Source organism: Macaca nemestrina, chromosome 2 (assembly GCF_043159975.1).
Source record: "Macaca nemestrina isolate mMacNem1 chromosome 2, mMacNem.hap1, whole genome shotgun sequence".
Classification (NCBI taxonomy): Eukaryota; Metazoa; Chordata; class Mammalia; order Primates; family Cercopithecidae; genus Macaca; species Macaca nemestrina.
Genome location: NC_092126.1, coordinates 149,147,302 through 149,160,992, shown reverse-complemented (window position 1 = coordinate 149,160,992; position 13,691 = coordinate 149,147,302). Strand labels below are relative to the sequence as shown.

The 13,691-nt window shown below is 50.8% G+C and overlaps 1 protein-coding gene across 1 annotated transcript; it reads left to right on the top strand.

The window, feature by feature from the left end:
- The first annotated feature begins 3,078 nt into the window (after window positions 1–3,078).
- LOC105477694 (ghrelin and obestatin prepropeptide) lies at window positions 3,079–9,031 on the top strand. The gene is made up of 5 exons (XM_011734334.3): window positions 3,079–3,831; window positions 4,352–4,488; window positions 4,697–4,813; window positions 7,748–7,856; window positions 8,644–9,031. The coding sequence occupies exons 2-5, from the start codon at window positions 4,381–4,383 to the stop codon at window positions 8,661–8,663; spliced, it is 354 nt and encodes a 117-aa protein (XP_011732636.2). The 5' UTR covers window positions 3,079–3,831; window positions 4,352–4,380; the 3' UTR covers window positions 8,664–9,031.
- Window positions 9,032–13,691: the final 4,660 nt, after the last annotated feature.

Here is a 13,691-nt window from a genome sequence, read left to right as displayed (position 1 = left end):
GATTTAAGAGCGATGGCCACCTACCTAGAATGAGCCCTATGTGGCTGCTGAGCATTGGAAACATGGCCAGTCCAAATTGAAATGCACTGTAAGAACACACACTGGATTTCAAAGACCACACACCTGTAATCCCAGCACTTTGGGAGGCAAAGTCCGGCAGATCACTTAAGCCAGGAGTTCAAGACCAGCCTGGGCAACAAGTCAAGATGCTGTCTCTACAAAAAATACAAAAATTAACCAGGTGTGGTGGTGTGCACCTGTAGTCCCAGCTACTTGGGAAGCTGAGGTGGGAGGATCATCTGAGTCCAGGGAGGTGGAGACTGCAGTGTGCCATGATAGTGCTACTGCACTCCGGCCTGGGTGACAGAGCAAGACCCTGTCTCAAAAAAATATATATGTATATTCATTTAGACATACGCTGTTGCACACTTAGACTATAGTATAGTATCAGCATAAGTTTTATATTCATGGGGAAACCAACAAAATTCGTGTGACTCACTTCATTGTGGTCTGGAACCAAAGCTGTAATGCCTCCGAGGTATGCCTGTATATTTCTACTGGAAAATGTGAATCTAGAAATTATGGAAGCTACAACTAGGACAAAAAGAAACCCCACCAAACGGCCCTATATCAAAGAATAAAATCTCTTTCTAGAACCCCAGAATTTGCCTCTTTCAGACTGAAGTTTAGCCAAATCTATGAAAAAAAGAGCTTGCTAAACCAACTAATCATCAGTACAAATAAAATTATAATGAAAAGTATATGAAGATAATTTGGTCTCAGATGCCCTTTACATATAGCAATCAATTCACAAATGATGAGTCAATCATGTGCCTTCATGAAGGCAGGCCCTCCAGAGACCCGCAACAGAAAGGAAAGCCACCGACTGGACAGAACCTGCTTCCTGAGCCCCCACCAAGTTCCAAAAAGGATAACGGGGCTTCGTCCTCACCCTCAAGGAGTTGACAAACTGGGCTTGGTTATTATTCACACTTGGAAAGAATGAGGAAGGTCAGTCAGTCCCCTCCAGGTCACTCAGGCTTCCTCCAAGCTCCTCTTGTTCAGATTTGCTGTGTCCTCCGGCCAGCATCCCTCCTCCACTCCGTAACTAAGAGGACCATGAGATAGCTTCCCGGTGCCTCCTCCCGCCATGGTTCTTCTGTCCATCAGCTGTTCCTTCCTCGACTCTGTGGTATGCGGCTAGGGGAGCTTCCAACTCCCAGGGGACATTTCAGTTCCCCAAAGATAACACAGCTTTGAGCTTTGCGCAGTGGGTGTTTACTTGCTGGTGGTCTTATCTAGGATCAACACTGGCAGCTTTGCCTGGAGAGGCCTCCAGGGTCCAGGTAAGCGGAGGCTTCATGTCTCAGGAGGTACCTGGTCACCATAGTTAGGGTTTTTCTGTTTGGGGATTTTTTTTTTTTTTTTTTTAATGGGGTTGGTGGCTCTGAAAAAGCTGCAAGTCTTCTCTGAGGACTACAGACCTCTCTCTACCCTCTCCACATTCAGCCTCTCTGGGCTCCAGGACCAAAAGATGTCTACACTCAGGTGGCAGACAGGCCTGTGAAGACCTCCTGGTGACATGCTCACATGTTGCTGGGACTAAAGGTGGGATTTCAGCCACCACAGTGGGCTGGTGGTGAGATGTTTACCAACAGGAGGTACTTTGTCCCTCATGTCCCACTTAAAGATTCAGTCCAACCCGGTCTGTGTTTCTGCTGTCCCAAGAGACTCTAGAAAGCTCCAATCCAGGCCGGGCGTGGTGGCTCACACCTGTAATCCCAGCACTTTGGGAGGCCAAGGCGGACGGATCACGAGGTCAGGAGATCGAGACCATCCTGGCTAACACGGTGAAACCCTGTCTCTACTAAAAAATACAAAAAATGAGCCAGGCATGGTGGTGGGCACCTGTAGTCCCAGCTACTTGGGAGGCTGAGGCAGGAGAATGGCGTGAACCTGGGAGGCGGAGCTCGCAGTGAGCCAAGATCGCGCCACTGCACTCCAGCCTGGGCGACAGTGCAAGACTCCATCTCAAAAAAAAAAAAAGAAAAAAAGAAAGCTCCAATCCACCCTGAGGTTGATCTTTTAAGTAGGATAGGTGGTCATTTGGCAATCGTTTGCTTTGCTGCCTCAATGTCCTCCTCACTGGACATCCTGCCCCAATTCCATCCTGTTCAGTGCAGACTGATTTTCCTGGAACACCACGTTCATTACGGAGCCAGATGGCATATCAGAAAGAGCACTGTATTAGGAGCCAAGAGATCCACAGGGGAGTCCCAGCATTGCCCCTGATGGCTGTATAGCTTTGGGGAAAGTGTGGCCCTTCTGGCATTCAGTTTTTCTTCCAGCAAAATAAAGGATTCAGCCTCCCAGTGCCTTAAATTAGTCTTTCCAACTCTTTCATTCATACTATGGTCTCTCTCTCCTCAAGAATCCTCGGTGGCTGCCCTCCTGCAAAAAGAGCCCAAACTTACTGGGCTAGCAGCTCCCAGGGCATCCATCACCTGGCCCCAAACCAGCTTCTAATGTTTTTGTTAGGACCCCATTGCCATCCTCCTCCAAGGCAACCAGCCTTCTCCTTCTGCACGGACGTACTCTACCCACGCCTTCACCTCCCCTCTGCTCGTCGCAAAGCCCTGCCTTCAAAGCCCTGCCCCAAGTTCCCCACAGGCCTCTTTCCTGGAGCCTTTGCTAACATCCCTGCGGCAAGCCCCAGCCTAAAGTGAGCTCCTCTCCTGAACTGCTAGAACTTCTCTGCAGACAACTCATTGGCCCTTAGGGGTTCCTGCCAGGGACCAGTTGGATGAAGTACTCCAGAAGAGAAGAAATTCCTGGGACCAAGGGAAATGAGGCAGTGGCCTTGGCCTGTGCTGGGAAGTCCTATGGGCCTGGTATGACACTGTTGTCATCTGCAGGGTGTTTTACAGGTTAGAAGCCACCTTTCCCCCATCGCCTCTTTTCACCCTCAAAGACTCTGGATAAGGAGAATTATCTGTGGTCTGCCTAAGGCCAGTCAGCGAGGGAGGAGCCAGCCCTGCGTTAAGCGCTAAGCGCTAAGCGCAGATCTTCCACCTCCAGGTCCAATGCACTTCCCTCTCAGAAGAGGCATCCGCTAAAAGGGACCAAAGCTGCTGGGGGAAGGCAAGGCAAGGCAAACTGCCATGTGAAAAAACGCCAGGTCAGGCAATCATGTCACAGCACCCGGCAGAAAGGACGGAAGCGCAGCCACTGGCTGAAGTTATCCCCACACCCGCTGTCTGGAGAGGATGATCAGGAGCAGTCTGCTCAACCAGAAGGTGGGACTCTCCTCCTCGGGAAGGTGTAGGATCACCAGCCTGGCTCCCCGCGGGCTCCCAGGGCTCACAGAGGCCAGAGCAGCAACAGCACATGGGAAACAACAGGGCGCCGGACTGGGGAGGTCTCAGAGCTCTCCGAGTGATGACAGCCTCATTTTACACAGAGAGAAAGGGCGAGTAAGCTAAGGTCACACAGCAACAAAGCCGCACCCAGACCCCAGAGCCACTCTCCTCCCTCCCTCCTCCACCAAGACCATGCCCACTTGGGCCACCCTGCCACCCTGTGTTCCAGGGACAGCTGGAGCACATGCTTCATCCCTCGCCAACCCAGCAATCCTGCAGGGCATCTGACCTCCACTGTTGACTTCTACCCAGAGGACATGAACATTTTTAGTTTCCAAGGAATGTACATTGTACATCAGCCCCACGGAAGCTAGGCCACCTCTGAGATGGGGTTGCTGGTTTAAAACAAACACCAGCCTTCCTATATAAGGACCCGACGGCCACCAGGCACCACCTCCGCCAGGAATTGCAGGTAGGCTCTCTCTCTCCTCTCTGCGTGCATGTTTGCTGACAGGTTTATTGTCGTGACTGCTGCCCATTCATTTAATTTCTCTGGGCCTCAGGAGTCCCCTCTAAACACAGGGGATGTTGGACAATCTGAGTCTGTCTGGTTGCTCAGAGACAAAGCTTCGTTTAGGAGCTGCCTCTAATCCCCCTCCCCACTAAACCCCCTGGGGCCCTTGCTGGTTCAGCTTCCTCACTCCTCATGAAAAGACTTGCCATGAGCTCCTCAGAGCCTGGGACAAAAGGCACTGGGGAGGACCCCCAGCCCCCTATCGAGTCTTGCTGCCAGGCATTCTGCCCTCAACAGCCTTGGAGAAGAGAACACACATCCATTCTCTTCTACCTTGGGAGGTGGAGGGGGGTCCTGTCTACACAGCAGTCAGGACCCCAGATAGTAAAGCCCCCTCACGCCATTTGCTGGGCTCCTGAGCTAGCTCAGAGGCACATGAGAAGGAGAGGCAGCTGCCTGGAGACCCTCTCTCCCCCAGGTCCACCGGTCTGCAACCCAGCTGAGGCCATGCCCTCCCCAGGGAACGTCTGTAGCCTCCTGCTCCTCGGCATGCTCTGGCTGGACTTGGCCATGGCAGGCTCCAGCTTCCTGAGCCCTGAACACCAGAGAGCCCAGGTGAGAGCTTCCCACAAAGCCCCACATGCTGACTAGGGTATCTTGTTCCAGCCCTGCCACTTGGCAACCAGCTCTGTGACCTGGAGCAGCAGTGCAATCTCTGGGCTTCAGCCTTCTCCCAGAGCACAAAGGACTCTGGGTCTGACCTCACTCTTTCTGGAAGCACATGGGGGCTTGGGGTCCTAAAGAGACTATTTCCCCCTTCCAGCAGAGAAAGGAGTCCAAGAAGCCACCAGCCAAGCTGCAGCCCCGAGCTCTAGGAGGCTGGCTCCGCCCAGAAGATGGAGATCAGGCAGAAGGGGCGGAGGATGAACTGGAAATCCAGGTCGGTACCTCTGCAGTTGTATGTTTCTGTGGCGGCGAGGGTGGGGTCGGGAGAGGGAGGGCAGGGACAGGCGGCAGTGAACAGGGTCCCAACTACAAGCTCCCCAGAACTATAAAACCAGTACCACAGGAGCTGAGCTCTGCCCTGGGCTCTATGAGGTCTTTGCCCATTAAGAGAAAAACATCTGGGAGAAGTAACTTTGCTACAACAGAATAGGGATGGAGGGAGCCTGGGCAGAGGAGAGAGGGTGCCAGAGCCTCCAGATGACTCAAAGGGGACAGAAAATACAGAGGCAGAGACACCCAGAAATAAACGGCAGGCCCAGACTGAAGATGTTTCTCTGCAGAAAACCGTGTTTTACTCAGGGGCTTCTAGGGCCTGAACTGGGGGATGGAGTGCTTCGAAATAGGTCCCCGGATGGGAGAGCTGGCGCCAGCCCAGGCTCCAGCACTCACTCACCTCACCTGGAGGCAAGGAAGGGGCAGGTCTGGACGATTTGCTCTGACAAATCGTGTGGGGGGCAAGGAGAAAGTTAAGACAACCCAGAGATAGAGAGGAGGAGGGAGTAAAGGATTTTACTGGGTTGTCTATATAACCTTCCTGTGGCTGAGGTTCAGGGAATGGTTTCTTCTAAGCATTTGGTTGGTGATACCATTTCGCGGCTAAGGCAGGATTCCCCCAAGGTAGCACTTAATAATGGCAGTTATTAAACACTGTGCCCGAGGATACCAGCTTCACCTCTAACCGCCCCACCTCCTCCCTACGACAACCTGTGAGGTAAGCAGGGCTGGCATTATTTCCACTTTAGAGCAGAGGAACGGTTCAGAGGGGAACTCACTTGCCCAACGTACCACAGCGGAGTGTGGCAAAGACGCAACGCAAGGTCAGGGCTGATTCCAGTCCCCAAGCCCTCTTCCTCCTCATTGGTCTGATGAACAGACACAGCGCACAGTGGTCCAGGGGAGGCCTCTTCCTTCCAGAGAAGGAGTGAAATGTGCCCGCCTTGGCCTCTGCCTGCCTGTTCACCATACTCTTCTCCAGTCGAGGAATAAAGCCGTCGGAAGCTCCCCCAGCCCCTGCTCGCTCTCATCCTCACCAGTGCCTAGTAGTGTTCAGACCTTTCCTCTACACGATGGGATCCACTAGATTCCCATCTGAAAGAGCTGCATATCCTTACGCCAAAACCAGGATATTTTGCTGGTGAGACGGGCAGCTCCACACGTGGTCATCCCAGCCAGAGGAGCTGCACATTAGCCCAGATGAGAAAGAGGTCTTGGTGGCTGATGATGCAAGGTGGGGCTGGTACAGCGGGAACTTTGCAGTTTCTGTGAAAGCCAGACTCAGAGCATGTGACCCACGCTGCCTTGGCTGGAACCAGAAGTCGAACGCCTGGCGGGTGTTGGGAGAAGAGGAGCAGCTGCAGAGCCCAGGAGCGCCCCACTACCAAACCCCTCACAACCTAGTGTCCCACCCACCTCTCTCATCTCAGGCCCCTCTACCTCTCCGCAAACGTTTCCCTCCCAAAATCAAGTTTCAGAGTAGAAGACTTTGGAGACCAAGTCCCACTCCCATTGAACAGATGGGCCACTGAGGCCAAGAGGGAAGCTGGCCCCCACCACCAGCCAGCACCATGACACCTCTCACTTGCCTGCACCACAGCGCCAGGTGTTAGGCCAGCCCAGCAGTCTCCCAGACCGCTGCTCCTGTTCACTAAGATGTCTGCCAGGTGATAGGCCACCCTGCATTTGCCTCAGCAGTGGAAGAAAAATGAGTTTTTACCGGAGGGAATGGAAGGCCCCAACTTTCCTTACCAAAAAAAAAAAAAATCAATCATGTCATTCCCCACTGGGTCCATCTTCACGGTGGAGTTAAGGGGAGGGAGATTTCGGAAAGGGAACACATAGCTATTGGTTGGTTAATAGCTTCTCTGCGCCTGTGTCCTCACCTGTAAAACGGGTACAGTGGTAGCGCCTACCCCACAGGGAGGCCCTGAGGATGCCTGGCCTGACGCAGAGGAAGGGAATGGGACTAAAGCGGTTTTCAGGGCCAGGTGGGTTTAAAAGTCCTGCATCCTAGTCCTTGGCCTCCAACTCCCTGGGCTTCTACTGTGAGGACCAAATGACCCAGCACTAAGATCCTTCCCTGACTCAGACAAGACAGCGCCCAACATGGCCAGGCACTGAGGCAGCCACTGGCAAACAGAGGCAATCTCTGCTCCCAAGGAAAGTCTGCCATGTGGCTGCAGCAGAGCTCCTTCCCACTTAAAGCTTTGAGCTCCAGAAAATCATCTCAGGAACGCCTGGAAAACGGGAGAGATGGGGAGCTCTCCCTGTAGAGGGGAAGAAATGGAGGCACAGAAAGGAGGACTTGGTTCAGAGCCTCCTTCTAGGAAAACATTAGCTTCCTTTTGATTTTCCAGGCATCAAAGAAAGGGTTATGCATATGAGAGGAAAAAATACCTAGGGAAGGAGAAAAAGGAAAAGAAACAGACAAGAGTGAAAGGAAAAAGAGCTGGGGGCAGGGAAGGAATAGAAGGCCAGCAGGCCAGTGCTGAGATTGCCGGGCAGACCCCCTGCCAGGGCCCGAAATGCTGCCATTGGTGACTCAACCGTTTGTCTTCAAAACTGCAAAGGAGAAAAAAATCTCATACCAGGGAACACCACAGCTTTTATCAGCAATCCCCCTAGAGGCAAAGGCTGGGAGGCATGAGACCGCAAGGTAAGTGTCTGACAGATGGTGAATGGGAAGGTGAGCTGTGGCCCTGAGAAAGGAAGAGAATCTGGCTGAGGTGTCACTCGGCAGTCCCTACTGGGGCCCAAAGGCCATTCTCCCTCTCCACTCCTGAGGAGAGAGCAGAGAGCCCAGAGCCCCCTTTGGGATGGGGATGGGCATGACCTCTGACATCTCCTGGGTCCTTCCTGCCCTGCCTCCTAGTTCAACGCCCCCTTTGATGTTGGAATCAAGCTGTCAGGGGTTCAGTACCAGCAGCACAGCCAGGCCCTGGGGAAGTTTCTTCAGGACATCCTCTGGGAAGAGGCCAAAGGTGAGTCCTGCCTGGACCAGGTCTGCTTGGTTTCCTTGCAGCCCCACGTGGGAGTTCACTCTGGGTGATGAGAGTTTTCCCCAACCTCTGCCTCTCCAAAAGAACTTCTAATTTCCCTTTCCCAAAGATCTGCAGGAGAGTGGTTGGCTAGTATTTGTGAGTGGCTCAGAAGGGAGTTCATCATAGTCTTTGTGTTCAAAGAATGTTCTAAGAACTAGTACATTAGCTAGCTTTGGGGCCTCAGCTGAACCTCAGCATCCTTAACTGTAAAAGGGAGCTATTTTACCTATTGCGGGAGTCTACAATTATTTGGTGTTACACCATCTTCACTGCATAATTTTACTCCACAAACAAAAAGGAATTGGTGCCAAAGTAGCACTCAGAACAGGTTCTGCAGGCTGTTAAGCAGTGCCTTCAAATATTAGAGCTTCCTGAGTTAAGCAAAGGGTTTGCTTTGAATCCCCTCTTCTTGTAAAAGAAAAAAAGAAACCGCCCGACTGATTGAGGTGGGAGAAAACACCTGCACATCTGCAAAGCACTGTCGTCACCAAGGCAATGACCCTTCACCCCTGGGGAACAGCAGGGGTAGCATTCACCCCGCTGTGCAAACGAGGAAACCAAGACTCAGCTTTGAGGTGACTCACCCAGGGCACAACAGTCTGACTCCAAGGCCAGTGCTTCCCCGCAACCCCCACCATTACATCCCACCTGCAGTGTCACCACCGTAGAAGAAAAGCACTAGCAGGACAGTACGCCCAGCATTCTGACTCAACCTCTTGCTTTCCAGAGGCCCCAGCTGACAAGTGATTCCCCACAAGCCTCACTCACCTCTCTCTTCCTCCCAAGCTTAGAAGCGCTCATCTGGCCTTTCACTTGCTTCTGCCGCAACTCCCACGACTGTTGTACAAGCTCATGAGGTGAATAAATGTTCAAACTGTAGGCTGATGTTCCAAATGGGAATTTTTTTCAAAGAGGAAAAGTTAACATTTCACTTTTAAAAAATCAAAATAATAAAAACGAAAATATTTCTTGGTCTATGGTCTGTGGGAAGGGAATAAAAGGACAAGTAGTAAGGCCAGTGTGCATGCTTAGAAAACCTAACCACACCAGCTCACTCAAGCAGAGAAGCTACTGTATGTGCATGCATTGCGCAGAATTAAGACTGGGTTTCTTAGAGGAGGAGAGAAAGGGGGAGAGCAGGAGGGAAAGGGGAAGAAGAGGAGGGAGGGAGAAAACGAGGAGGGAGAGGGAGAGAAAGAGAGATAAAGTGGGACTAAGAGAAAGGGAAGAGAGGAAGAACAAAGACACAGTTCCTTTACACATCAGGGCTTCCTGAGTGCAAGGCTGCACTAACAGCTTATTAACAACCAGCCAGGGCTGTGTGGACAAAGAAACTTCAGGATGACATTATTGGAGCCAACATCCATTCAAGATCGGAGAGGAAGACAGGAATGCCCAAGAATGAATTTGAAGTTAGATGTTAAGTGAGGTGCCCAGCGGCCCTTGGGCACTGCTAGACAGCGCTGAAAGAGCTGCGTTCTCCTTCCTCCCTTCTCCACTACTGAGAAGGCCTGACAAAGCAGATGCCTCATGTGGGCAAGGCTGGCTGTCACCATGGTTCCCTTACTGATACCTGGTGGGATCCCCAAACATTCCCTCAACTCCAGCTTACAGCAGACATGAGCCTTGACTCTTATGTTCCACAACTTAATTCCAGTTACGACACTGGTCTTCCCGGGGAAAGGCCACTCGGTCATGCCCACCTTAGCCTAAACGTGTGGACTGACTTGAGTGTGGACAACAGATGGGACACATTGCTAAAGGGAGAGAAAGGCAAAGAACAAGGCGGCCCCAAAGAGCAGCACCGCCCACTTGCCAACTCAGCCATCTGAGCACTTGTGAGAAGCATGCAGAAAGCTGTCTGCAGAGACAGTTGGGGTAATGCCCGCACTCTGGAAAATCCGCACCACAGAGGATGCTAGGAGCCGAGCGTCTCCTCAAGTAAAACTCTGGCCGCCCTACACTCAGGCACTAACCACTGGTCAGGTGCGGCAGACAGACAGATGGCCACCCCACACTCAGGCACTAACCACTGGTCAGGTGCGGCAGACAGACAGATGGCCGCCCCACACTCAGGCACTAACCACTGGTCAGGTGCGGCAGACAGACAGATGGCCGCCCCACACTCAGGCACTAACCACTGGTCAGGTGTGGCAGACAGACAGATGGCCGCCCCACACTCAGGCACTAACCACTGGTCAGGTGCGGCAGACAGACAGAAACCCAACAGCTCTCCCTCACATAGGAGCTGTGGTCGGTGAACACCACCGTCATCCGGGAACTTCTCAGAAATGCAGAATCTTCCGCAGTACCCCAGCCCTAATCTCTCAGGATCTGCATTTTAACAAGATCCCCAGGCTACTTAGTAAATGGCTGATGGGAAATGGCTTCTTTCTTACAATTGCATGTGAATCTACAAATATCTGTAAACAAAAGTTCAATTTTAAAATATGACTTCTTGATTGATAAATTGAAATTCACTTACATTGGTTAGGCCATGGGTATAAAGATGTGGGGATTAAAAAAAAAAAAAAAGCCCCTTCTCAGGTGTCACAGCACACTGCAGGCCCCCCGCTAACACCCCCCCCACCCCGACAGCCATGCCCCTACCTCCCCAGGCACCTGGCACAAGTGGGTACAGAGATCAACACACTTGTCCTGGAACTTAACCATCTCAGCTCTGTCACTTAGTTGGGATACAACCCTGATTATCACTAACTGCCCACAGCCCTCTTATCAATAGCTAGAGAAGAGGAGCGAAGGCCCAAAATGGCCAAAGTGGTCAGGAGCTGGTTTCTTTTTGAGAAAGCACCCACTGATTGGGCTTGGGAGAGGATGGGTACCAGGCTCTGAACAAATGCTGGTCACCTGATGCTTCCCCCACCAAAGACAAGAACTTACTTCTCTCTCAAAGGAATCACAAGCTAAATTATTACCAGCTTGCCTGGGTCATTCAAATAGAAACAGATATTGCACCCCACTGTGGACTGGGCACTCTCACCTGTGCCAGGCAACAAGGTGTAGTGCAAAGATCTGGGCTTTCGTTTTGGACCTGAATTTGGATACCAGCTGTATGATCCAGGCCAAGACTGAATTTCTCAGGCTCCTCACATGTAAAATGCCTACCTTGCTGGGTTACTGCCAAGACTGAACATGAGATCTCACATGAGCCATAGCTGCTAGGCACAGGGCCCGGCATGTAGCTAAGCATTCAATTACTACAGCAGCTGGCACTTACTGCCACACCCCTGATGTGCACCAGGCACCATGTTAAATACTCATGCAGATTAATGTGATTCACTTCATTTTCACAGCAAGCCTACTTATGAGGGAGAAAACTGAAGCTCAGAGAAATTAAGTTAACTTTCCCAAAGTCACACAGCAAGTACGTGGCTGACTCACGGACATCATCAGAAGGCTCAGGTGCTGCTTTTTCATCTGGCTCCACAGCCTCTCAGCCAGTGCGGCTTCCCTCGCTCTACTGCCTAGGATGAGAGAGGTTTCCATTTTCATTCATTTTCCTTCAGAATACACTGGGTGAACGTGGTAGTGGGTTAGAATAGTGAGGACAATTTCAAGTCAACAATGGGCGGAAATATAATTTATCAAAGGAAATGGTTAGAGGACGCCTTTGAGAAAATGTATTATTTCAAACATGTTCCTGTATCAGCTTTCTTAAACCTACTCCTTCATGCATCGTTTAATGATACCACTGTAACTTGATCGTCTCTAAAGTGGGGTGTAGGTACCCCCAGGGTGAGTGAGCTATTTGCTGGAGAAAAAAAATTCTCCTCGTGAAAAAACTTTTACCTTGTGTATAATTAGCATAACAGCACATGTATTTAAGTTCTTATACACTTATAGGTGTGTGTTCAGAAATTCTCCTAAGACAGTGCACAGAGAAGAGTTGAGACCCCTCCACTAAGCTACCCACCTTCATCTGAATCCACTTTCAAATGTCACTGGCATTTGGGAGGTCGAGGCGGGTGGGTCACCTGAGATCAGGAGTGCAAGGCCAAACTGGTCAACACAGCAAAACCTCATCGCTACTTCAAATTTTAAAAAAAAAAAAAATTAGCCAGACATGCTGGTGGGCGCCTGTAATCCCAGCTACTCAGGAAGCTGAGGCAGGAGAGTCACTTGAACCTGGGAGACGGAGGTTGCAGTGAGCCAAGATCAGGCCACTGCATTCCAGCCTGGGCGACAGAGTGACACTCAGTCTCAAAAAAACAACCAAAACCAAAAAAAGATGTCACTGGCAAATGAGCACTTTTTAATACAGTGATCCTGAGAGGGACTAGCTGGCCACTAATCACCATCTTTGACAGAGTTTGCTTCTTCAATCACTGTACATTCCGGTGGCCATTTGCCCTTACTTTACAAAAATAAATGAAGCAAAATGAAGGTGCTGACAGCAAATGATGAGTATCAGTCCCAAGTTTCCTACAGAAAGATGGAAGCACCAGAAAAGTCAAGGACAGACAGTCACAAGGACCGTCACTGAGTGGACAAAGCCAACTGCACATTCGACTGTGAAGGAACTGAGACAAAGTTCAGGGCGATGCCAAAGATACATCATCAATGATTGTATCTAAAAGACAAGGCAGCAACAGAGACTTCAAAGGTGTTCAGTATTCTTGCGAAAGAGCCTTCCTTTTTATGTGTAAGTTTACTTTTTGGCCAGTGCACTTGTATTCAAGAATACCTTAGTACAAAATAGGAGGGCTAGTGCAAGTAATGAAACAGAATTTCCTCCACAGTTTACCCAGAGGCATCAGGAATTCAGTCCAACGCCCATCATCCAACTGATTCATCAACACCCCCAGGGACTAGATTTTTCTTCCTCCTACAGCCTTGCGCTGGAAACAAAAAAAAAGAAAAGAAAAGAAAGTATCTACATAGGTTAGAAAGAGGCAGTGCATCTGAGTTCCCAGGCAGTAAAATTACTTAACACTCTAAGGCTGTAGAACTTTAAGAATTTGTCCAGACGCGGTGGCTCACGCCTGTAATCCCAGCACTTTGGGAGGCTGAGGTGGGTGGACCACGAGGTCAGAAGATCAAGACCATCCTGGCTAACACGGTGAAACCCCGTCTCTACTAAAAATACAAAAAAAAAAAAAAAATTAGCTGGGCGTGGTGGCGGGCGCCTGTAGTAGTCCCAGCTACTCGGGAGACTGAGGCAGGAGAACAGGAGAACGGCGTGAACCCAGGAGGCGGAGCTTGCAGTGAGCTGAGACCACGCCACTGCACTCCAGCCTGGGTGACAGAGCGAGACTGCATCTCAACAAAAAAAAAAGAATTATTTTTTGGGGGAAGACAGGGGGAGGGGAGAGACAGAGTCTCGCTCTGTCACCCAGGCTGGAGTGCAATGGCGCGATCTTGGCTCACTGCAACCTCCGCCTCCTGGGTTCAAGTGATTCTCCTGCTTAAGCCTCCCAAATAGCTGGGACTACGGGTGCGTGCCACCCCACTCAGCTATATTTTTGTATTTTTAGTAGAGATAGGGTTTCACCGTGTTGGCCAGCCTGGTCTCGAACTCCTAACCTCAAGTGATCTGCCCGCCCTGGCCTCCCAAAGTGCTGGGATTACAGAAGTGAGCCACCATGCCTGGCCGAACTTTAAGAATTCTTATATGCAGTTTAATTTTACAGAGAGCCACATGGATACTCAAGAAAGTCTCCAGCTATCTGGATTCTTGGGTTACAAAGCTGGCCAACAACCAGATTAAACCATTGCATCACTCAGGTAAGTCTACACAAACACAGAGAGACTGGG